Genomic DNA, 26,571 nt, shown 5'->3' on the forward strand with positions numbered 1-26,571 from the left:
TGGGACCTGGAAGATGGATTGAATGGGTATGTTGACATATTCTGGGAAACTCTGGAAGTTGAGGAGCTGTAGTTAATGTTTGAACAACAGCAAATAGACCAATAGGAAGCAACAGTTAGAACTGGACATGGAACAACAGACTGGTTCCACATAGGAAAAGGAGTACGTTAAGGCTGTATATTGTCACCCTGTTTATTTAACTTATATGCAGAGTACATCATGAGAAACGCTGGACTGGGAGAAGCACAAACTGGAATCAAGATTGCCGGGAGAAATATCAATAACCTCAGATATTCAGATGACACCACCCTTATGGCAGAAAGTGAAGAGGAACTCAAAAGCCTCTTGATGAAAGTGAAAGTGGAGAGTGAAAAAGTTGGCTTAAAGCTCAACATTCAGAAAACGAAGATCATGGCATCTGGTCCCATCACTTCATGGGAAATAGATGGGGAAACAGTGGAAACAGTGTCAGACTTTATTTTTTTGGGCTCCAAAATCACTGCAGATGGTGACTGCAGATGAAATTAAAAGACGCTTACTCCTTGGAAGGAAAGTGATGACCAACCTAGATAGCATATTCAAAAGCAGAGACATTACTTTGCCAACAAAGGTTCGTCTAGTCAAGGCTATGGTTTTTCCTGTGGTCATGTATGGATGTGAGAGTTGGACTGTGAAGAAGGCTGAGGGCTTAAAAATTGATGCTTTTGAACTGTGGTGTTGGAGAAGACTCTTGAGAGTCCCTTGGACTGCAAGGAGATCCAACCAGTCCATTCTGAAGGAGATCAGTCCTGGGATTTCTTTGGAAGGAAGGATGTGAAAGCTGAAACTCCAGTACTTTGGCCACCTCATGTGAAGAGTTGACCCATTGGAAAAGACTCTGATGCTGGGAGGGATTGGGGGCAGGAGGAGAAGGGGACGACAGAAGATGAGATGGCTGGATGGCATCACTGCCTCAATGGAAGTGAGTCTGGGTGAACTCCGGGAGTTGGTGATGGATAGAGAGGCCTGGCGTGCTGCAATTCATGGGGTCACAAAGAGTCGGACACGACTGAGTGACTGAACTGAACTGAACTGAAGGAAAATGTTGAGAACCGAGAACAGAAATATTGATTTAGTACTGACCACAGAGGACCTTTATTCCTAGGCTTATGAGTTAGGTTTGAACTGTTTTATAATGAGGGGGCATTCAAGATTTCTAATCAAAAAAGTGCCATTTTCAAATCTGCCCTGTGGAAATATTATCCTACTCAGAATAAAGAATGAAATAGAGCCATGGCATTCACTAGAATATGATTCTTATAGTATACAAATGTGATTTCTTGGATCTGAAGTGTGAGGCTATCAGTTCAGTTTAGTCGCTCAGTTGTGTCCAACTCTGCAACCCCATGAATCGCAGCATGCCAGGCCTCCCTGTCCATCACCAGCTCCTGGAGTTTAATCAAACTCATGTCCATCTAGTCGGTGATGCCATCCAGCCATCTCATCCTCTGTCATCCCCTTCTCCTCCTGCCCTCAATCCCTCCCAGCATCAGAGTCTTTTTCAATGGGTCAACTCTTCGCATGAGGTGGCCAAAGTACTGGAGTTTCAGCTTCAGCATCAGTCCTTCCAATGAACACCCAGAACTGATCTCCTTTAGAATGGACTGGTTGGATCTCCTTGCAGTCCAAGGGACTCTCAAGAGTCTTCTCCAACACCACAGTTCAAAATCATTAATTCTTCAGCACTTAGCTTTCTTCAAAGTCCAACTCTCACATCCATACATGACTACTGGAAAAACCATAGCCTTGACTGGATGGACCCTTGTTGGCAAAGTAATGTTTCAGCTTCTGAATATGCTATCTAGGTTGGTCATAACTTTCCTTCCAAGGAGTAAGCGTCTTTTATTTTCATGGCTGCAGTCACCATCTGCAGTGATTTTGGAGCCCAGAAAAATAAAGTCTGACACTGTTTCCACTGTTTCCACTGTTTCCCCATCTATTTCCCATGAAGTGATGGGCCCAGATGCTGTGATCAGTTTTCTGAATGTTGAGCTTTAAGCCAACTTTTCCATTCTCCACTTTCACTTTCATCAAGAGGCTCTTTAGTTCCTCTTCACTTTCTGCCGTAAGGGTGGTGTCATCTGCATATCTGAGGTTATTAATATTTCTCCTGGCAATCTTGATTCCAGCTTGTGTTTCTTCTAGTCCAGCATTTCTCATGATGTACTCTGCATAGAAGTTAAATAACAAGTGGGCTAAAGTGCTGGCAGAGGCTGTTTGGTCATTGTTTTCATTATCTTGACCCATTTAATATAGTAACTGAAGGAACTAAAGAGTCTCTTTATAAGGGTGAAAGAGAACATAAAACTAAACATTAAAAAATAAAGATCATGGCATCTGATCCCATTGCTTTATGGCAAATAGATGGAGAAAAGTGAAAACAGTAACAGACTTTGTTTTCCTGGGCTCCAAAATCACTGTGGATGTCATTGCAGCCATGAAATTAAAAGATGCTTACTCCTTGGAAGGAAAATTATGACAAACCTAGACAAGGTATTAAAAAGCAGAGACATCAGTTTGCCAACAAAAGTCTGCCAGCCAAAGCTATGATTTTTCCAGTAGTCATGTATGGATGTGAGAGTTGGACCATAAAGAAGGCTGAGTGCTGAAGAACTGATGCTTTCAGATTGTGGAGAAGACTGTTGAGAGTCCCTTGGAGAGCAAGGAAATCAAAGCAGTCAATCCTAAAGGAAATCAGTCCTGAATATTCATTAGAAGAACTGATGCTGAAGCTGAATCTCCAATACTTTGGCCACTTAATGCGAAGTACCAATTCATTGGAAAAGAACCTGATACTGGGAAAGATTGAAGGCAAAAGGAGAAGAGGGTGACAGAGGATGAGGTGGTTGGATGGCATCATCAACTCAATAGACATGAATTTCAGCAAACTCCAAGAGATGGTGAAGAACAGGGGAGTCTGGGGTGCTGCCTTCTTTGGGTCTCAAAAAATGGGATGCAACTTAGTGACTGAACAACAACAATAACAACAAAAAATGAAAGAACATGGCAATGTGATCTTTAAATTTTGTGTCTTGAACTTAGTCATAATAATAGTATTATTCAAAGAGATGGAAAACACAGATAAGAGCCAATTATCTGTATAGCCATGGATAAGAGAACTGATTATTAGTCTTGTGACTTTCAGGTTCTATTTAGATCTGAAGGAAATTATTAAGAAAATACTTTAGTATATTAAGTTATTCATGGTGAAAATGAATGCCATAAGGTAGACTGAAGAATGAATAGATGAGTGGATATAAGGGCGTCCTAGTGCATTTTGATGTATGTCTGGAAGATTGTCTCTGTGGACCTATATCTTCCTGTCCATCTATCTTCTGTATGGATAAATGCAAGAAAGAACTGGGAGACTGTGTAGAAGTAAGAAAGCCCGAGAGTCATGATAATGAGCAAATGTTACTTATCAGTAGAGACAGTAAAGTGAGAGAATGGAACAAGGAAAAGTTTACAGTTTGATGAATAATTGGAATGCACAGAACAGTCCAGGAAGTAGTCATCAGGAAAATGATGTCTTAGGTCTTGCACAAAGTGATGCCTGTTGATTGATAACAAGTTCATAGCTTTGAATGTGAAGAAGAGCATGGTGGGGATAGGCACAGGTACAGAGGAAGGTAATGTGACCTGTTGAGCCATCTGGATAACCTGAAAACACTTAGACAATTCCAGAAACCATGGGGAGCAAGAGGGGTAAGGAGTGATGTGGTAAACAAACTTGATTAAGCTATAAAGTAAGGGTCTGGATGGCATAAGAGAGACTTAAAATAGGTCCTCAATGAACTGTACATCTGTCTTCTCTACAGATGGTGGTCCTACAGTACAAGTCCTCCCAGCATGGGCGGTGTCCTCTACAACAGCTCAGAGTTGCCAACATTCACCCTGACAGGGCTCCCAGGGCTGGAGAACTCCCAACACTGGATGTTCTTGCTCCTCGGTACCCTCTACATTGTCTCCATTGTGGGCAATGCCCTTATCCTTTTCATTGTCAAGGAGGAGCAGAGTTTGCATCAGCCTATGTACTACTTCCTATCCCTGCTCTCAGTTAATGATCTAGGTGTGTCTTTCTCCACACTGCCCACAGTGCTAGCCACATTTTGCTTCCACTTAAGGAAGATCAGCTTTGATTCTTGCATGGCTCAAATGTTCTTTATCCACTTCTTCTCTTTCATGGAGTCTGGGGTCCTGCTGGTTATGAGTTTTGACCACTATGTGGCCATCTGTAACCCTCTGCGCTACACCACCATGCTCACAGATTCCCGTGTTGTATGCATGGGCTTGTGGGCCATCATCCGCAGCTTCTGTATGATTTTTCCACTGCCTCTCCTTCTGAAGAGGTTGTCTTTCTGCAAGGCCAATATACTGTCCCATGCCTACTGCCTTCATCCAGATCTCATCCACCTTCCCTGTGGTGACATCACCATCAACAATATTTTCGGTCTCATCATTGTCATGTCTACCTTCGGCCTGGATGCTGCACTCATTCTCTTCTCCTATGTGCTCATCCTGCGCTGTGTACTTGCCATTGCATCTCAGGAGGAACGGTTAAAGACACTCAACACGTGTGTGTCACATCTGTGTGCTGTGCTTATATTCTATGTTCCCAAGATTGGTGTGTCCATGACTGCCCGCTATGGGAAGCATGCGCCCCGATTTGTGCACACAGTCATGTCCCTAATTTATCTCTTTGTGCCTCCCATGCTCAACCCTGTCATCTATTCAATCAAAACCAAACAGATTAGATGGAGGCTTGGCAGAATGCTAGTGGGAACCAAGTTTTAAGCCAGAGGCACATGGAAAGGAAAAAAGTCATTGGATATTTACTATTACTTCACAAATTGGGTTTTTCAAGACCTGCTTTGACAACTTTTTAAACTTTTTTTGCTCAGAAATCTACTTAGGATTTTTTTCACCAGATATTTGATGACAGCCTGGCACTAGTTAAGACTGAAGTCAGCAGGTTTTGGCAAGTTACACTGAACTGTAGTTTATCCAAAAAAAAAAAAAGCTCAAATTTTACAAAAAATCCACAAATGTGTCTCCTTAAAATCAATCCCTCATTTTGTTCCATGTGTTTATTTTATCCATTTTTAAATTGAATTAGCATAGAAAAAGTTACTTATTACCTTGGAAACACTGTCACAATGGTCAAATAATTCTTTTCCCCAAGACTATATGAAAAGTAGTCCTACTTTTAACTTTGTAGAATTTTTTTTAATTTTGCAAAATTTCTACAAAATTTAATTTTGTAGCAACTCTGTACTGCTTTCCATCGCAATTGCACTATTTTACATTCCAAAAAACTGTGTGCAAGTGACTGACATCCTTCCCAACATTTGCTGTCTTTTGTTGTTATTTATTATTATTATTATTATTTAATAGCCATCTCGACATATGTGTGGTAATATCTCATTGTGTTTTGAATATGGATTTTCCTGATGATTAATGACATTGATATTTTTTTTCATATACCTGTTGGCTATTTATATATCCTCTCTGGAGAAACTTCCATTTAACTCCATAGCACATAGTAAAATGAATTTATCAGACATGATTTGTCTTTGTTTTTAGCTACTGTAGGAGCTCCTTACATGATTTGGGGATGAACCCCTTATCAGATACTTACTTAGAAGTAAGCTTGAATGAATGGACACAAAAAGCACATGCCTTGGTGGAAAGATTAAACAAATATTGAATATGTTGCTTTTCCCCCCAGTTCACTTGATTTAATTCTAAATAATCTGAGGAATGCAACAACATGATTTAAAAATTAATTTCGAATCCTTGTACAATTGAGATTACTCTCCCTCAAAATTACTTAAAAAAAAAAGAAAAAAAAATGGACAGGCATAGAGTAAACCTCCCAAATGTTAAAATATGAAGAAAAAGACAAAAAAAATCTATGCTAGTCAAAAGATATATGGCTGCCACAATAGATTTCTAGGATAAGATAGCTTAGAAGAATGTAGGAACCACTATAGTTCGAATAAAACTTTATACAAAAATTATTTATAGCATGGTTGTGGTGTGTGTGCTCAGTTGTGTCCAACTCTTTGTGACCCCATGGACTGCATCACCTGCCAGACTTCTCTGTTCATGGGATTCTCCAGGCAAGAATACTGGAGTGGGTTCCCATTTCTTCCTTAAGGAAATCTTCTTGACCTAGTGACTGAGCCTGCATCTCCCATGTCTCCTGCATTAGCAAGCAGGTTCTTTACCACTGAGCCATCTGAGAAGCCCCCTATTTATAAAATACTGTGAAGTATACTCTGGGTAAAACCATAATATATAATATTATTGTTAAACATTCATATATTTTCATACAAAAAGTATTTGGAGGAAGTAATAAAAATTTGGGCTTCCCTGGTAGCTCCTGAGTAGATTTCTGGGTCCTGAGTAAATTTCTAGATTTCTGAGTAGATTCCTAGGCTATCCATTCCAGTATTCTTGGGCTTTCCTGGTGGCTTAGATGGTATAGAATCTTCCTGCAATGCAAGAGACCTGGATTTGATCTCTGGGTTAGGAAGATCCCCTGGAGAAGGGAACAGCTACCCACTCCAGTATTCTGGTATGGAGAATTCCATGGACAGAGGAGCCTGGCACGCCGTAGTCCATGGGGTCGCAAAGAGATGGACACGATTGAGCGACTTACACTTAACAAAAATGTATTAGTAGTTGTTTCTGGCTAGTGAGAATTGAGAAGATTTATTATTTATCCGTGTTTTCTACTTTTCTATAAAATGTACACATTATGTTTTAGTAAAACAAGAGTGACTGAGAGAGAGGGGAGAGACAGGGAGGCAAACAACAATAATGAGAGTTGGAGAAAGTGAGCCTCATAAGAGAGAAACCTAGTGTTGATGCCTCTGCTCTACCAAGGTGCTTTCCAAATGCTCCTCTCTGCTCCTCTCAAGGGATAAGGATTACTTTTCTCGGGAGAGTTATTCCCTTCTAGATGTGACTATGGGCTGTGGCAGGCCCATGATACTATCCATGGGGGCCTGATTGTAGGCCCTAAGAGACTTAATTCCTCTTGTGCATGTTGGAAGCACATCACACTTTTGCTCTCTTTATCCCAATTCAGAAGTCTGTGCTATCCAGAATGTTCACTCTGCAGTCAAAGGCTAATATAGCATAAATAGTCTAAAACAAAATGACAGAATATTTATTTTTCACAGGCTTAATTGTCAGGACTAACTGCACAGGATCTCTTTATTCAACTGGACTAACTACACCAGTCACTGAAAATGGGCAATACTCATTTCACCAGCTGTAAAGTAATACTAAGGATAACATTTCTTCATAGCTTATTACATGACAGTCAAGGTTCAAAGTTTATTTTAGTGTATATTTTACTATTAAAGCAATCATTAGGCCCTATCAGCAAGACTAGGATACAGATAAAATTATTATTCTGGTTTTAAAGGTGCAGAAACTGAGGTGCATAGAATAGATTAATCATTTAGGATCACAAAGCTAGCCAGTGGAAAGGCAGGAGGTGAGTGCAGGTAATGTGACTCCTGAGTCCAAGTTAGTATGATTTTGAATCAGTGATGCTGCTTTGAAAAATGTTGCAGTTCTTGTCTTTTATGTGTATTGCCTTCTATGGTCATATGATCATTCAGCAGCCGTTTCCTGAGCACCCATTATGCGCCCGGCCTCATATTAGACATAGAAGCAATCTGTGAAGAGTAAAGCAGAGCAGCACTTACCTTATGAACTCACAGTGGGGCCTTACAGCTTAAAGGTTCAGAGCACCTAGATATAAATGTTAGTTCTGCCACATATATTTTTTTGTGACTTTGAAAAAGTTATTTAATTCACTGTACCTCAGTTTCCTTATGTGGAAAATATAGATAATAGTAATATCTGTTTGATGAGGCTGTGGTAAGGTTTAGCTGAATTAAAGTTGACCATCACATAAAATGCTCAGTAAGTAAACATAAATGTTAGCACTGAGTGAGAATAGCTCAGATGGTAAAGAATCTGCCTGAAATTTAGGAGACCAGGGTTTGATCCCTGGGTTGGGAAGATCCCTTGGAGAAGGGAATGGCAACCCACTCCAGTATTCTTGCCTGGAGAATTCCATGGACAGAGGAGCCTGTCAGGCTACAGTCTATGGGGTCGTGAAGAGTCAGACATGGCTAAGTGACTAACACACACAAAGGGAGATAAGATGCAATGATTACTGTTTGTTGTAGCCCAGAAAAGGGGCATGTAACACAGACTTTAGATTTCTCTAGTCACGTTGGTTTACGTTAATTAATGCAGAAAATAATGTAGAAAAATAATAATGTAGAAAATCAGATACTTTACAAAGATCCTACCCAGGAATGAAAACAGGGTTTAGATTGGGAACAGTTTGTTTAAAAACAATGAAGTAGTGACTCAAGTGTGATGCATTCTCTAGGACGGTACTTTGGGGCTGATAGGTAACTAGGTAAATTGACAAAAAAGCAGAGATAAATAGATATGTGCATGTCATATGTTCTTGAACTGGTGTTTCACTAAGTAGCATGGTAATCCATTTTGCAGAAACATGGAAAGATGACTCATGGTGTTATGCTGATAGTGTAATTATGGTAAAGACATTAGGTTACTGTTTGCTAATCATTAGGCTTCCAGGTGGCACAGTAGTAAAGAATCTCCCTGCCAATGCAGAAGACTCCGATTTGATCCCTAGGTTGGAAAGATCCCCTGGAGAAGGAAATGGCAACCCACTCCAGTATTCTTGCCTGGGAAATTCCATGGACAGAGGAGCCTGACAGGCTACAGTCCATGGGGTCACAAAAGAGTTGGAAGTGATTTGGTGATGAAACAACAACAACAAACATTGTACTGGAATTTTGAATATATTAAAAAAGTAAGAAGGCAGAGACATCTTTCATGAAACATACATATTGATGTAGGAAAGAAGCATGTAATAAATAATTTACTGTTTATTTTAAATCAATTTATCACAACTCTGCAAGGTACTAGAAAAGATCAACAGAGAATGTAATATAACCTTTATTAGGTTAGGAGGTTAGGGGGATCTTCCACAAGCCAATTTAAGCTAGAAGATGGTGGTAGGGATCCAGTCAAATGAATGGAAGGTGAGTAGGAAAAAGCGTCTAAGATTTTGGAAAAAGCACTTGTGAAGGCCGCATGGAAGGAGTAGCTTTGCACATGCAAGAAACTGGAAGATCACTTTAGTTGTAATAGAAAGAACATAAGAAAAATGGCTCAAAATAAAGTTTGGAAGGAAGGTATTTATCATATCACATGGGGTCATTTAAAGGTTGGACTTGATGGAGTAATGTGATGGAATTTTACTTAAATATATTTCTGCAATTTAGAAAGTGAATTGGTAGAGGGCTGAATAATGTAGGGGAATGCGTTAAGACACTTGTAATTATCTAGGGTTGACATGTTGATATGCTGACTAGAGAGTGGGAATGAAAAAAAGTCAATTAAATAGTAGTTAGGAGGTAGAACTGAAAGAACTTCATATTTCTGCAAGTAAAGTTCATAAGTCCAACACATTTATTGAGCTCTCTTCTCTCTTCCCCTGAACATCTCTTATTTACACTTCAGGATTCAATCTAAACTAACCTTTTTAATGATTCCTCTTCATAGCACTCTAAACATTTTTTCTGAAGATGATTAACACATGAAATTATTTGTTTAGTCTATTGTCCTAATCACTGTGAGAGCGGAGAGAAGGCATCCTCTTCACTGTTATATCTCAGACTCCCTTTGGTGTGGTTCTCTCTCTTAGGGATGAACTCACACTAAGCAAGGCAATGACATAGATTCATAATGTTATCAATTAACAATGAGAAATAGAATTAGTACACAGGCAGAAATTATCTTCTTAACTTGACTAGCATATTCTACCTGGTGAGAGTCATCATAATTACATTTGAGGTGAGCAAAGAATAAGGGGCATAATCATAAAACTTCCTGTTTTAAGTTCAGATGGACAACAATCCTTCTCCAACATCCCCAACCTTAGCCTCTTAGTCCCTGGCACTTAGTAGGCCAGTCTAGTCTTCTTATAACTGCTTGATTGATGCTGTCCTACAAGTCCCTTTTTCCTTCTTCCAATTAAAATCCCTTTAATCTCTTCTTCCAACTGATGATTGTGCTTGTGTGAATGACTGTATGTGAGTATATTTGTTTATAATTGTGGTTTTGCATCCAGATTTGTATCTTGGCTACTCCAATAACTTTACGACTTTGGCAAGTATTGTAAAATCCCTAATCTCATTTGTAAAAAGAAGACAAAAAATATAACTGATAAGGATCTTGTGAATATTAAACATTAACTATATGTTAGTAATAAATAAATAATGCATTCAAAGATTTTAGTAAGTTTATAGCATATCGTAGATGGTCAATTAATGATAACTGTTTTTCACAGTCTATGTTTTCATTTAGGTCAAGTCCGTCAAATCTTAAATGTCTGGTAATCATTATTCAAGCTGGTTTTAGAAAAGGCAGAGGAACCAGAGATCAAATTGCCAGCATCCTCTGGATCATGGAAAAAGCAAGAGAGTTCCAGAAAAACATCTATTTCTGCTTTATTGACTATGCCAAAGCCTTTGACTGTGTGGATCACAATAAACTGTGGAAAATTCTGAAAGAGATGGGAATATCAGACCACCTGACCTGCCTCTTGAGAAATCTGTATGCAGGTCAGGAAACAATAGTTAGAACTGGACATGGAACAACAGACTGGTTCCAAATAGGAAAAGGAGTATGTCAAGGCTGTATATTGTCACTCTGCTTATTTAACTTATATGCAGACTACCTCATGAGAAACACTGGACTGGAAGAAACACAAGCTGGAATCAAGATTGCCGGGAGAAATATCAATAACCTCAGATATGCAGATGACACCATCCTTATGGCAGAAAGTGAAGAGGAACTCAAAAGCCTCTTGATGAAAGTGCAAGTGGAGAGTGAAAAAGTTGGCTTAAAGCTCAACATTCAGAAAACGAAGATCATGGCATCTGGTCCCATCACTTCATGGGAAATAGATGGGAAACAGTGTCAGACTTTTTTTGGGGGGGCTCCAAAATCACTGCAGATGGAGACTGCAGCCATGAAATTAAAAGACTCTTACTCCTTGGAAGGAAAGTTATGACCAACCTAGAGAGCATATACGAAAGCAGAGACATTACTTTGCCAACAAAAGTTCGTCTAGTCAAGGCTATGGTTTTTCCTGTGGTCATGTATGGATGTGAGAGTTGGACTGTGAAGAAGGCTGAGCACCAAAGAATTGATGCTTTTGAACTGTGGTGTTGGAGAAGACTCTTGAGAGTCCCTTGGACTGCAAGGGGATCCAACCAGTCCATTCTGAAGGAGATCAGCCCTGGGATTTCTTTGGAAGGGATGATGCTAAAGCTGAAACTCCAGTACTTTGGCCACCTCATGTGAAGAGTTGACTCATTGGAAAAGACTCTGATGCTGGGAGGGATTGGGGGCAGGAGGAAAAGGGCATGACAGAGGATGAGATGGCTGGATGGCATCACTGACTCGACGGAGGTGAGTCTGGGTGAACTCTGGGAGTTTGTGATGGACAGAGAGGCCTGGCGTGCTGCGATTCATGGGGTTGCAGAGTCAGACACGACTGAGCGACTGAACTGAACTGAACTGAACTGAATCATTATTTATAAGGGTATCATCTTTTTATGTCTACTTTTGATTTCTTGTGACTGATTTATTGATTAATTATAAAAGATCTGTTTTTATCCTTTCTGAAAAATTGGAGGTACATTCCTTTACCTGCTCTTTCTCCATTCTCATACACATTTTTGCACACACTGTCACACATGCATACACAAACACAGACTTTACAGACAGACACTAATATTGACCTTTAGAGATACTAAATCCTAAAGAACTTTGGTGTTCTGTATACATTAAATTGTTTTTAAATGAGACCCTAAGATTAGTGTACTAAAATCCAATACATTTCCAGTTTTTTGTGAGGAAGACATTGATGCTTTGATGTTTTAAAAATTATCTAAATATAAAATACATAGCTTTTTATTTTTTATTTCTCCACAGCTCTAATTATGTTTGTTTAGTCTGTCTACTGAAAAATCCAGTATTTTTTTTTATTGTAAGATTCCATTTATTTTTTTAATTTTATTTTATTTTTAAACTTTACATAATTGTATTAGTTTTGCCAAATATCAAAATGAATCCGCCACAGGTATACATGTGTTCCCCATCCTGAACCCTCCTCCCTCCTCCCTCCCCATACCATTCCTCTGGGTCGTCCCAGTGCACCAGTCCCAAGCATCCAGTATCATGCATCGAACCTGGACTGGCAACTCGTTTCATACATGATATTTTACATGTTTCAATGCCATTCTCCCAAATCTTCCCACCCTCTCCCTCTCCCACAGAGTCCATAAGACTGTTCTATACATCAGTGTCTCTTTTGCTGTCTCGTACACAGGGTTATTGTTACCATCTTTCTAAATTCCATATATATGTGTTAGTATACTGTATTGGTGTTTTTCTTTCTGGCTTACTTCACTCTGTATAATAGGCTCCAGTTTCATCCACCTCATTAGAACTGATTCAAATGTATTCTTTTTAATGGCTGAGTAATACTCCATTGTGTAAATCCCGTATTTAGGCATAATAAAAGGTATCCTTCAGGTTTTCTCTATTGATTAAATGAGTTAATCTAAAGCAAACAAAAACTAGTAAGGCCCCCAAAACTCTGCAGGTGCTCAAGAAATATCAGTATTTCTCTTCTCTTTTCCTCAGTTCTGGTAATTGAGATTGCATAAGCAATGGAGATAGACTTTGGGGACTAAATCTAGGTAATTATTTTCAAATCCTGACTATAAATGATTTCACAGTGGATGGCAACAGGTCTCTTGCACCTTAAAGTCTTTGTTTCTTCATTATGACAGTTTGGGTGTGATACAAGATGATCCAAAAGCTCTCATAATTTTAAGATCTTTTAATAAGCATCTTGGGAATCAACCTGCCTTCACAGTGCTCAGAGCTCTCAGAGCTAATTGCCTATCTCACCTTCTCAAATTCTTTTCTAGCCAATGGAAAATTGGCAAGTCATTGTAATAGTCCTTGTTTTATAATCATTTACCATGGTGATATGAAGTTTCATAGTCAACTGGATTTATAGACATTTATGTTCCAAGTTTCCAAATGAGGAATTTGGTATTTGAGCAAACTAAATAAATTTATTAAGGATAGTCACTTAGACAGGGAAGTGGTTGTTTTTTACTTAAGTCTGGACAGACTGACAAACTGTCTGAGTTTGCAGCTACAGAGAGGTTGTCCCCAGTGCAGGGTCCTCATTGCTAAACCCAGTACAGTTCCAGGCAAACCAGGATTGTCACTGTGGTTTCTGGCTATGATTACTGAAGCTCTTGGTGGTTATATTTATTGTTTCTTGAAATCTGCTTGGGTTGTGACACAATTGGTGGAAAGGTCACTAACTTGGGAATCAGTGAGTCAAAGGGTCTGAGATTCAGTCTGTTGTTGTTTTTTTTTTTTTTTTTTTTTTTTTTTTTGATGAACTGAATGGATTCTTTCATGAAGGACACCAGAGTTATAACTCAATTTTTTTTTTTTTTTATGTCTGTAAGGGGGGGAAACACCAGTGCTCAGAGGAGCCATCATTCAAGATTTTTCATATTCCCTGCTGCTCCAGCCATCTCTTTAAGCCCCAAGACTTACCAGGCCCAGGGGACATTGAAGAGGCAGGTTCATTGCTCGGGGGGGGGAGGTTGGCTGGGAGGGTGTACGGAGGAGTCCTCAGAGTTCCTCCTTAGGAGACACTTCACCTGTCCTCCTCTCACTAGAGCTGCCCTGAGGAGGTAAGTTGGGACTTCAGCCCTTCCCTCACAGAGGTCTGTAGGCACCTCATTCATAGCTTCAAAATCCTGAAGTGATTATAATACACATATCTGAAGAAAAGTTTGTTTGTGATCTACTTTTAGAGATTTTCTCTGTACTCCACTTCTGCCCTACACCAATAATCCTCAATAATACCCCCTGATGCCTGAAATCCCAAAGCTTTTGTTTGGTGTGAGTGCTTCAGTGTTATTAACTCACACTCCGGTATTCTCACTGGGAAGTGGATACATGGCCAACACAAAAGGAGAGAGCCTTTGTTTGGGAACCTGGAAGAGCAAGGCAGTATGAAAAGAGGACCTGGGAACCTCGGCTCCAGATGTCCCTCTTCATCCCCTCTTTCCTGGTTGCCATTTATTCAGTACATATCTTGCACAACAGTGCTGAATATCAATTTTATGTGTTTTAATCTATTTTTTCTATACTACAGCTGTAAAAAACATAAGGTGTAATTAAGTAAACTAAATCCATAGCTGGTGTGTGCTAAAGCTGAGATTAAAAGTTCGCTGTTTTGGATGTTAGCAGAGTTATTTAACTTTTCTAAATTTATGTTATACCTCAAAACTGGGTCATAATACATTCTTCCTAAGATAGTTTGTCTATTTAATCAATAGTTACTGGTTAGAATTAGAACTGGTAATCTGTATCCTTATCCAGGACTCTATGCCCAGCAACTTGGATAAACATCGAGACAACTATAGGATCTTATAATTCTTTGGGGAACAAAGATACTAATCAAATGACCAAACAGATACATAATAATTCACTATAATTCAAAAGTGTGATAAGAGTCATGAAGAAAAGTATGTGTGAGGATACATAATAGGGCCATACAATGATATGTAGAGAAGTAATGAATGGTTAGAATAATAGGAAGGTAAAAAGTTCTCGGGTAGTTTATATGCTGCCTCATGCCTAGGTAAGACTGTTTGAATTCTTACTCTAATCCTTATTTTAAGAGTGAAGGGAAGCCACTGAGAGGTTTTCCATAGAAGTGTAACATCATTTTGTTTATATTATCAACAGATAATTTGGCTTCTTTGTAAAAGATGGATTAGAGAGGATCATGACACTGAGCTGGGTGATCAGCAAGAAAGGGCCCATAGACACTCTGATTAAAAATGCTGAGGGATAGATCTGTGCAATAAACTGGATGCTGGACTAGCTGGAAGTGAGAGAGACAGGAGTGCCAGTGTTAAGTATATTTTGGAAAGGTAGTAATAGATTAATTAAATCTGGAAATGGGAGAGGGTGAAAAATTCTTCCTAGGTTTTTCTGGCTTTAGTGCATGGATAAATGCAGAAGGACTTTTATATGAGGAAAATATTGCAAAGGACCAAGTATGGTGATTAACAGAAGTTCAGATTGGCATATATTTATGTTGTGCTGATGAGCCATTAGAGTTGATACTCCAGTAGGGAGTTGGATGCTTGACTCTATAGCTAGAAGAGACATTTGAGCTAGAGACATGAATTTGGGATAATTGACATACAGAGAAGAGGTAAGAAAGACATTATGAGTAGAAAATAATTTTGAACATAGTGTGAAAGAGAGCAGATAAGTCAGTGATTACTGACAGAATATGTGGGGGAAATAAAGCTATTTTTGTTGTTGTTGTTATTTATTTTCTTTGACTGTATATCCTGAAACTGATCCTCAATAAGAAAGAAGTTGGTTTTGGATGGGACATAATCTAAACCTCTGATTCTCAAACTTTACTTTGCATTGGAATTTCCTGGGTAGTTTTTTTTTTTTTTTTTTAATGTATTGATTCTTGAATCCAACTGCTAGAGATTTGGATTGAACTGGCATTATTGGGGTCCATACAAAGGAGTTTTTTTAAAAGCTCCTTCGGTGAATCTAGCATACGCACAGTTTGAGAATCCTTAATCTAAACAGAGGAAAACACACAAATGTGCAAGATAGAAAAATCCAGAGCAATCAGGAATGGATGAGCATGAGGCTCTGGATCCTTGGTGAATAAAAGAGGAGCTCAAGCAACAAAGATAGGATAGGGGAGCTGAAGTGAGATCCTCCAGTGTAGGCAGGAGAAAAGACACAGCTCAGAGTACAGATGAAAATGTTATCCCTGCATACACGGAGATTCATGAGTAAGTGGAGAGCACTAAGATAAGGCCCTAGGGAGGGTATACTGTACTTCACTTCTTGAAGAAGGTAGTGGCTAGAACTTGTAGAGAAAGGACTAAATCATTTTCTGCTACTGGAGAAAGATTTTAATATTTCTGCAAAGAATACAGAAACAGGAAGAATATGATATAGTGTTCAAAATAGACTCAAAGGATTTTTGTGGGGAAGGAATTGGAGCCCATGACCCAACTGTAGAAATGATCAGATGGCAGAAGGCCTGAGATGTGAGCAATGATCCCTAGCTTGCTTCCTCCTAATTTTTCACAATCTTTGGTGTGCAATCTAAGTAGCCTTGTCCCTTCCATCCTGGACAGTGACCATTCTTTCCATTGTCTGACCTCACTTTACTCTGATTGTGTTTCTCCAAAAGATACTCAGGGACCCCATGGGAAGTTTTGAAACTAACATCTCGCGCATGACAAGCTTCACCCTAACAGGCTTCCCAGAGATGGAGGGACTGGAGCATTGGTTAGCAGCCCTCCTCTTGCTGCTGTATGCTGTCTCCATTCTGGGGAACAGCCTCATTCTCTTCATCATAAAGGAGGAGCAGAGCTTGCACCAGCCAATGTACTACTTCCTATCTCTGCTGTCTGTCAATGACCTGGGTGTGTCTTTTTCTACCTTGCCCACTATACTGGCTACCTTGTGCTTTCACGCACCAGAGACTGCCTTTGATGCCTGCCTGATTCAGATGTTCTTCATCCACTTTTTCTCCTGGACAGAGTCTGGAATCTTGCTGGCCATGAGTTTTGACCGCTATGTGGCCATCTGTAACCCCTTGCATTATTCTACAGTGCTCACTGATACCCATGTGTTTCACATGGGCATATCTATCATCATCCGTGGCTTTTGCATGGTCTTCCCATTGCCTTTCCTTCTGAAGAGGTTGCCTTTCTGTAAAGACAACATACTGACCCACTCCTACTGCTTGCACCCAGACCTGATCCGCCTGCCCTGTGGAGATACCACCATCAACAGCATGTATGGCTTATTCATTGTCGTCTCTGCCTTTGGTGTAGACTCAGTGCTCATCCTCCTTTCCTATGTGCTCATATTACACTCTGTGCTGGCCATCGCCTCCCGGGAAGAGAGACTTAAGACACTCAACACATGTGTGTCACACATGTGTGCTGTGCTCATTTTCTATGTGCCAATGGTTAGTGTGTCCATGGTGCATCGATTTGGGAAGCATGCCCCTGAGTATGTGCACAAGTTCATGTCCCTAGTATATCTCTTTGTGCCTCCAATGCTCAATCCAATTATCTATTCCATTAAGACTAAGGAGATTCGTAAGAGGCTACATAGGATACTGAAATCTAAGCACTGATCAGAGATAGACCTTCTAAAAACCCAGATACCCTAAGAGTTTGTTGTTATTGCTGATGTTTGGGTTTGCAGGCTAGTCAGTTGAACTGTGTCATCTATTTCTATACATGGGCCGCTGGTTGGGTACCTGTTACTAGCTATAGGGTATAGCCTGGCTATAATTCATAATGTAAAATATCAAGCTACTTTGTAATTAACCAAGTTACAGGTTGCCAAAATGACTTCTCTCACACTCAGTGAGGAAGAGGGTCTTAAACTAGACACTTCTATTTATCCAAGTATACGAATATCAACTAAATTTTTAAGTAAGTCTCAAAAACACAAAGCCTAATGCATTCATATGAAACATTATAACTGGGGGTTATGTTACTCAAGATCATAAGTATCATCCAATGCTTTTTATAGGAATAATAGTTTTGAGCATCTTTTAGCTTTAAAAATTAAAGATACACAATAACTGTGACCAATTTTACACTTCTGAAATAAGTAAGAGTATTCATGAGACTGATAAAATGGAACATATATGATTGTCACAGTGACACTGCAATACAAACCCTGTAAGACCAGAAATTCCAAAGTTTAAAAGCAGGAGAAAAGGTTTGTGGAAAAAAAATCATATGTTGCCATCTGTTGGGCATTGCTGAGGGAAGGATCAACTCTCTTCTAGGGAGCTAGTTAGCACTCTGAATGGAAGGGAAATAGATACTAGTGATTGACGGTAGGGTGAGTCTACTTCAACAACATAAATAGTTGGTCTCACCATCTGCTGCAATATGGATGTTCATGGCCTATACTCATCACCCAAGCTCGAGACATCTGTACATGCTAGAGCAACAAGGGCATTTCCTGGCGGCTCAGAGATAAAGAATCTACATGCCAAGGCCTGCCAATGCAGGAGATGCAACTTTGCTCCTTGGGTCAGGAAGTTTTCCTGGAGAAGGAAATGGCAAACTACTTCAGTTATTCTTGCCTGGGAAATCCCATGGACAGAGGAGCCTGGTGGGCTACAGTCCATGGGATTGCAGAGTTGGACATGATTTAGCAACTAAACAACAACAAGAGCAGAGGAGAGGGAGCCGAAGAATATTAGGAAATTCAGAGCATAATTCCTGGAGAGTAACAATCACAAAGGCAGAGAATTCTGTGCAAATTTATGCAAAGCACGTACAAAGTCACAGCAGCTTGCAGACTCTCAGCAGAGGTAAGTAGATTAATGTGAGGATTCCTTCACTGGGTGGTGGACAGACTACAGCATAGTTCAATCCTTATAGATGATTTGAGATGCAGATAGTAGTGAAAAACGTTATACATTCATACATACACACACACACACATATATGTATATATGTATATGTGTGTGTGTGTGTTAAGTTGCTTTCAGTCGGTTCAGTTCAGTCGCTCAGTCGTGTCCAACTCTTTGTGACCCCATGAACCGCAGCATGCCAGGCCTCCTTGTCCATTACCAACTCCTGGAGTCCACCCAAACCCATGTCCATCGAGTCGGTGATGCCATCCAACCATCTCATCCTCTCTCGTCCCCTTCTCCCCTGCCCTCAATCTTTCCCAGCATCAGGGTCTTTTCCAACGCTCAGGTCTTCTCATCAGGTGGCCAAAGAACTGGAGTTTCAGCTTCAGCCTCAGTCCTTCCAATGAACACCCAGGACTGATTTCCTTTAGGATGGACTGGTTGGATCTCCATGTTCAACTCTTTTCACCCCTGTGAACTGTGGTCCACCAGGCTCCTTTGTCCACGAGATTCTTAAGGCAAGAGTACTGAAGCAGTTGTAATTTCCTCCACCAGGGGATCTTCCCAACCCAGGGATCAAACCAGTGTCTCTTATACCTCCTGCATTGGCAACTTCTTTACCTCTAGCGCCACCTTGTGCTAGTATATATATGCATATATATTTAAATTTCCATGTTTTTTTCTCATAGGGTCATGAAATACTTTTTCTAAAATAAAACCAGAAAGGATGAGTGACATGATAATCCCCTAAAACATAGAAACAATATAGAATTTGATCTCTCCCAAACATCTCTTGGCTGTCAAATCAAACAGATGTTAGAAAACAACAAAACAGAGTAAAATCTGAGTTAATATCTTCAACAATGTTAGATGTCAGGGAAATCTCAAGCATCCTCGAATAAGGTCTCTGGTGTTCTTCCCTGGAGAATCCCAGGAACGGGGGAGCCTGGTGGGCTGCCGTCTATGGGGTCGCAGAGTCGGACACGACTGAAGTGACTTAGCAGCAGCAGCAGCAGCCAAACCACAAGATTAGAAAATGTGTGGTGAGGGTCAGTGCAGTGAAGGTGACTAACAAACTCTACTCCAGTATGGAACGAAAACCCCTGTAAAACCACAAACGCACCACAATAGGCTGGGACAACACCGAAACCTTGGCAGATGGCTTTGACATTGACTAGTAAAACTGGGGATAGTCTGCCAAGGTCCAGGTACTTGTGCATGTGACAGGATCAAGCAATACCGCAGTGGGTGCTGTGTCGCTCTAGTCAATGTCTGACTCTGTGACCCCGTGGACTCTCGCCCACCAGGCTTCTCTGTCTGTGGGATTCTCCAGGCAAGAATACTGGAGTGGGTTGCCATTTCCTCCTTCAGGAGATCTTCCTGACCCGGGGATTGAATCTGCATCTCATCATGTCTCCTGCACTGGCATGCTCATTCTTAACCACTTAGTGCTACCTGGGAAGCCAAAATAAACCAAAACCTAACCAGCTGGAAAGTCACATTAACATGACTTCCCGGTTCCAGTGACTTTTCTCTGAAGTGCCTTATAAACAGTTTCCCTTCACAGGGAGAACACCCCAAATTGGAGCCAAACCCCCCTAGATGGGAATCAAAGCTCCCCAGTTTGGACAAGGTCAAAAAAGGCCCTGGTGGGACCTGATGCCAACCTGTTCTGGAGAAAAGTTTATTTGCGCGTTTAATTTACAAAGCAGAGTAGTATCTATTATAGAGCCTATCAACTTGTTACCTCCCCCCTGTGAAAGTTACTGGAGCTCCTGTAGCACAGTGGTCTACAGCATTTAAGAATCTCAGAAATGTTCAGCAAATAAGTCTTTCCAAAATGATATTACCTTAGCATGAAGGGAACCACATACCCACAGAAAGATCATTGAGTAAGGGACAAAGAAGGTTGTGATAACGAGTGGAAAGGCTATAAAGAAAGCATAAACAAGAAAGTACTGCTACAGCTACACAAACCTTCGAAGCTGAGTTCCCCTGGGAAAAAAGGTCTGTTGAATTCTGGGGATGAAACAGAGAAAGGGAGTCAAATGTCTTCTGGAAACAGACTTAGCTCTGAGTCACAGAAATGGCCTCAAAGAGAGATGCTACTCTGAGCTGTTCACATAAAAGGAAGTCTTTGAGACATGAAGCTGGAAAAGCTACCCTGTGCTCTCCTCTCAATCCAGAGAATCATTTTCCCAGTCGTCCTGGAGAATCATCCTTCTTTGTATGGATATAAGCTAATGCTGTACACAGTTCAGTTCAGTTGCTAAGTTGTGTGTGACTCTTTGCTACCCCATGGACTGTAGCACACCAGGCTTCCCTGTCCATTACCAACTTCTGGAGCTTGCTCAAACTTGTGTCCATCGAGTCGGTGATGCCATCCAATCATCTCATCCTCTGTCATCCCCTTCTCTTCCCGCATTCCATCTTTCTCAGCATCAGGGTCTTTTCCAATGAGTCAGCCCTTCACATCAGGTTGCCAAAGTACTGGAGTTTCAGCTTCAGCCTCAGTTCTTCCAATGAACATTCTAGACTGATTTCCTTTAGGATTGACTAGTTTTATCTCCTTGCTGTCCAAGAACTCTCCAACACCACAGTTCAAAAGCATCAATTCTGCAGCACTCAGCTTTCCTTATATTCCAAGTCTCACATCCATACATGACTACTGGAAAAACCATAGCTTAGACTATACAGACCTTTTCTGGCAACTCCATACACAGTTCTGAGCAAAACGAAAGGAAAAACAAAACAAGGAAAAGATTAACCCATGGCCCTGAGATTCCCGTGCTTACAATGGAGATCATCTTTAAAGAAAAATATTTATATCCTAATTTTTTTTTTACAACATTCAGAAAACTAAGATCGTGGCAAATGATCCCATCACTAAGATCATGGCAAGTTTCCCATTATGGCAAATAGATGGGGAGACAATGGAAACAGTGACAGATTTTATTTTCGTGGACTCCAAAAATACTGCTGATGGTGTCTGCAGCCATGAAATTAAAAGATGCTTGCTCTTTGGAAGAAAAGTTATGATAAACCTAGACAGCATATTAAAAAGCAGAAACATTACTTTGCCAACAAAGGTCTGTATAGTTAAAGGTATAGTTTTTTCAGTAGTCATGTATGGATATGAGAGTTGGACCATAAGGAAGGCTGAGTGCTGAAGAATTGATGCTTTTGAACTGTGGTGTTGGAGAAAACTCTTTTATTTTTTTTCAGGCAAAGAAAAAAGAAATTTATTAGAGGGAAACGAGAGGGTGACTAGCCCTTAAGGAAAACCAGTGTCCTCCCTTTCTGATAGGGTCTTTCTTTTTTTTTTAATTTTATTTTATTTTTAAACTTTACAAAATTGGAGAAGACTCTTGAGAGTCCCTTGGACTGCAAGGAGATCCAACCAGTAAATCCTAAAGGAAATCAGTCCTGAATATTTATTGGAAGGACTGATGCTGGTGCTGAAACTGAAGCTCCAATACTTTGGACACCTGATGGGAAGAACTGTCTCATTGGAAAAGACCCTGATGCTGGGAAAGATTGAAGGCAGGAGGAGAAGGGGCTGACAGAGGATGAGATGGTTGGATGGCATCATCAACTCGATGGACATGAGTTTGAGCAAGTTCTGGGAGATGGCAAAGGATAGGGAAGCTTAGCATACTGCAGTCCATGGGGTTGCAAAGAGTTGGGCATGATGAGTGACTGAACAGCAATAACATCCTAATACTTAATATCTATCAATTCACCTGACTATTAGAAACTGCATTGACTTCAGTATTTTTGTTTCTTTTTAAAAAATACTTCCTAATCTCAACTACAAAATTGAACAGTCAGAGAATAAAGCATGAGAATAGGAAGACTGCATACTGTGTAACTGTGAATGTTTCTCATCTTTTGTGTGGTGACTCGTTTATTCACTGAACACATCCACATGGAATGACTTCTCTGGGTCTCGCTCTGGGCTAAGCAACAAGGATGTGGAGCTGGATCGTGTTTGATACCAAAAAATACTTGAGACACTGGAAGATGTGTCCTTGCCTATGTCTCATCAATTGCATACTAATGGGCTAAGTTCTAAACAAATAAGGGATCAGTGCATAAAATGGAGATAGAAATTTCTTCCTGTGTTACAGAAGCACTCAATTTCCAGTCTTGGTTGGATAAGAACCCCTGGGACATGTGCATACACACTCACACATAACCTGTTTATAGTGACTATAGATTATAGAGACAATCGTTTAGGAGGCATAAAATTAAAAGCTCTTGTTTTCTTAATAGAGAAGAAATCCATAATATATATCTGTATGTATTTATGTAAGTATGTATATGTCTTTGTGTTTTACTGCTGTATAATAAATATTGACCAATTCCCTAAATAGCAGACTTGTGAGTAAAGGCTTTTTCTCTGAGATAAATGTATTTGTTCAAACTGTTAAAATAAGTGTTCAGTTCAGTTCAGTCACTCAGTTGTGTCTGACTCTTTGTGATCCCATGGACTGTAGCACACCAGGCTTCCCTGTCTGTCACCAACTCCCGGAGCTTGCTCAAACTCAAGTCCATCGAGTCGTAATGCCATCCAACTATCTCATCCTCTGACATTCCCTTCTCCTTCAATCTTTCCCAGCATCAGGGTCTTTTCCAAGGAGTCAGTTCTTTGCATCAGGTGGCCAAAATATTGGAGTTTCAGCTTCAGCATCAGTTCTTTCCAATGAATATTCAGGACTGGTTTCCTTTAGGATTGACTGGTTTGATCTCCTTGAAGTCTAAGGGACTCTCAAGAGTTTGCTCCAACACCACAGTTAAAAAGCATCAATTCTTCAGGGCTCAGCTTTCTTCATAGTCCAACTCTCATATCCATACATGACTACTGGAAAAATCGTGGCTTTGACTAGATGGACATTTGTTGGCAAAGTAATGTTTCTGCTTTTTAATATGTTGTCTAGGTTGATCATAGCTTTTCTTCCAAGGAGCAAACGCCTTTTAATTTCATGGCTGCAGTCACCATCTGCAGTGATTTTGGAGCACCTCCAAAATGAAGCCTGCCACTGTTTCCATTGTTTCCCCATCTATTTGCCATGAAGTGATGGGACCGGATGCCATGATCTTAGTTTCCTGAATGTTAAGTTTTATAACAACTTTTTCACTCTCCTCTTTCTCTTTCATCTGAGGCTCTGTAGTTCTTTGCTTCCTGCCATAAGGGTGGTGTCATTTGCATATCTGAGGTTATTGATATTTTTCTCGGCAATCTTCATTCCAGCTTGTGCTTTATCCAGCCCTGCATGATGTACTCTGCATATAAGTTAAATAAGCAAGGTGACAATATACAAACTTGGCGTACTCTTTCCTGATTTGGAACCAGTCTGTTGTTCCATGTCCAGTTCTAGCTGTTGCTTCTTGACCTGCATACAGGTTTCTCAGGAGGCAGGTCAGGTGGTGTGATATTCCCATCTCTTTGCTATCTAAATAAATTATAAATCCTGAATCTGTTTATAATATTTTTGTGTAAACTAAATGTTAAAAGGGTTCTTGGGAGAATGGCATTGAAACATGTAAAATATCATGTATGGAACGAGTTGCCAGTCCAGGTTCGATGCACGATACTGGATGCTTGGGGCTGGTGCACTGGGACGACCCAGAGGGATGGAATGGGGAGGGAGGAGGGAGTGGGGTTCGGGATGGGGAACACATGTATACCTGTGGTGGATTCATTTTGATATCTTGCAAAACTAATACAGTTATGTAAAGTTTAAAAATAAAATAAAATGAAAAAATATATAAAAAAAAAAGAAGAAGAAATTATAATGAAAATCTGTTAGAATGAGTTTAAAATTAACCAATTGTCCAGTTTTGTATCTAAGTTGTGTCATAAAAATCTTTTTTCCACTAAACAAAGTCTGTTTTTTTTTGTACAATACTTGTAAAAATATTCTTGCAGTTATTGAGTTTCCAAATGTTGAATGGTATTTCTTATTAAATGTAGTCATTAATATCTATATCTACCTGAGTAATTGACATGAGCAATATTTCCAATCTACTGTCTATAACCAAGTTATATAAATATTTGAAGATAATTGTTTAACAGGAATGTCTTTGAGTTTCAGGTTTATTTATTTGTCTCTTCTATATTTAGTCAAATTTTATTTATAAAATTGCTGACTCTCAAATTTTGTGTTCAGTTCAGTTCAGTTCAGTCGCTCAGTCGTGTCTGACTCTTTGTGACCCCATGAATCGCAGCAGGCCAGGCCTCCCTGTCCATCACCAGCTCCCAGAGTTCACCCAGACTCACACCCATCGAGTCAGTGATGCCATCCAGCCATCTCATCCTCTGTCGTCCCCTTCTCCTCCTGCCCCCAATCCCTCCCAGCATCAGAGTCTTTTCCAATGAGTCAACTCTTCGCATGAGGTGGCCAAAGTACTGGAGTTTTCAGCTTTAGCATCATTCCTTCCAAAGAAATCCCAGGGCTGATCTCCTTCAGAATGGACTGGTTGGACCTCCAGTCCAGGGGACTCTCAAGAGTATTCTCCAACACCACAGTTCACCACAGGAAAAACCATAGCCTTGACTAGACGAACCTTTGTTGGCAAGGTAATGTCTCTGCTTTTGAATATGCTAACTAGGTTGGTCATAACTTTCCTTCCAAGGAGTAAGCATCTTTTAATTTCATCTGCAGTCACCATCTGCAGTGATTTTCGAGCCCCCCAAAATAAAATCTGACACTGTTTCCACTGTTTCCCCATCTATTTCCCATGAAGTGATGGGACCAGATGCCATGATCTTCGTTGTCTGAATGTTGAGCTTTAAGCCAACTTTTTCACTCTCCACTTTCACTTTCATCAAGAGGCTTTTGAGTTCCTCTTCACTTTCTGCCATAAGGGTGGTGTCATCTGCATATCTGAGGTTATTGATATTTCTCCCAGCAATCTTGATTCCAGCTTGTACTTCTTCCAGTCCAGCATTTCTCATGATGTACTCTGCATATAAGTTAAATAAGCAGGGTGACAATATACAGCCTTGAAGTACTCCTTTTCCTATTTGGAACCAGTTTGTTGTTCCATGTCCAGTTCTAACTGTTGCTTCCTGACCTGCATGCAAATTTCTCAAGAGGCAGGTCAGGTGGTCTGGTATTCCCATCTCTTTCACAATTTTCCACAGTTTATTGTGATCCACACAGTCAAAGGCTTTGGCATAGTCAATAAAGCAGACATAGATGTTTTTCTGGAACTCTCTTGCTTTTCCCACGATCCAGCGGATATTGGCAATTTGATCTCTAGTTCCTCTGCCTTTTCTAAAACCAGCTTGAACATCTGGAAGTTCAAAGTTCACATATTGCTGAAGCCTGGCTTGGAGAATTTTGAGCATTACTTTACTAGCGTGTGAGATGAGTGCAATTGTGTGGTAGTTTGAGCATTCTTTGGCATTACCTTTCTTTGGGATTGGAATGAAAACTGACCTTTTCCAGTCCTGTGGCCACTGCTGAGTTTTCCAAATTTGCTGGTATATTGAGTGCAGCACTTTCAAAGCATCATCTTTTAGAATTTGGAATAGCTCAACTGGAATTCCATCACCTCCACTAGCTTTGTTTACAGTGATGCTTCCTGAGGACCACTTGACTTCACATTCCAGGATGTCCGGCTGTAGGTGAGTGGGAGTAATCACATCCTCATGATTATCTGGGTCATGAAGATCCTTTTTGTACAGTTCTTCTGTGTATTCTTGCCATCTCTTCTTAATATCTTCTGCTTCTGTTAGGTCCATACCATTTCTTTCCTTTATTGAGCCCATCTTTGCATGAAATGTTCCCTTGGTATCTCTAATTTTCTTGAAGAGATCTCTAGTCTTTCCCATTCTGTTGTTTTCCTCTATTTCTTTGCATTGATTGCTGAGGAAGGCTTTCTTATCTCTCCTTGCTATTCTT

The 26,571-nt window shown here is 40.2% G+C and overlaps 2 protein-coding genes across 2 annotated transcripts; both read left to right on the forward strand.

The window, feature by feature from the left end:
* Positions 1-3,888: 3,888 nt before the first annotated feature.
* LOC129628182 (olfactory receptor 51I2-like) lies at positions 3,889-5,011 on the forward strand. The gene has a single exon (XM_055547613.1). It carries the CDS (start codon positions 3,889-3,891, stop codon positions 4,831-4,833), a length of 945 nt encoding a protein of 314 aa, XP_055403588.1. The 3' UTR covers positions 4,834-5,011.
* An 11,460-nt stretch (positions 5,012-16,471) lies between these two features.
* Positions 16,472-23,018, forward strand: LOC129628183 (olfactory receptor 51I2-like). Its single transcript, XM_055547614.1, has 2 exons — positions 16,472-17,383; positions 22,986-23,018. Exons 1-2 carry the CDS (start codon positions 16,472-16,474, stop codon positions 23,016-23,018), a joined length of 945 nt encoding a protein of 314 aa, XP_055403589.1.
* Positions 23,019-26,571: the final 3,553 nt, after the last annotated feature.

This window comes from Bubalus kerabau, chromosome 15 (assembly GCF_029407905.1).
Source record: "Bubalus kerabau isolate K-KA32 ecotype Philippines breed swamp buffalo chromosome 15, PCC_UOA_SB_1v2, whole genome shotgun sequence".
NCBI lineage: Eukaryota > Metazoa > Chordata > Mammalia > Artiodactyla > Bovidae > Bubalus > Bubalus kerabau.

Excerpts from the sequence above, each read along its gene's own strand:
- LOC129628182 (XM_055547613.1), top strand. The coding sequence starts at position 3,889 with ATGGGCGGTGTCCTCTACAACAGCTCAGAGTTGCCAACATTCACCCTG.
- LOC129628183 (XM_055547614.1), top strand. The coding sequence starts at position 16,472 with ATGGGAAGTTTTGAAACTAACATCTCGCGCATGACAAGCTTCACCCTA. Across the intron at positions 17,384-22,985 it reads CTAAGGAGATTCGTAAGAGG|CTTTGTGTTTTACTGCTGTA; the intron begins CTACATAGGATA and ends GTATGTATATGT.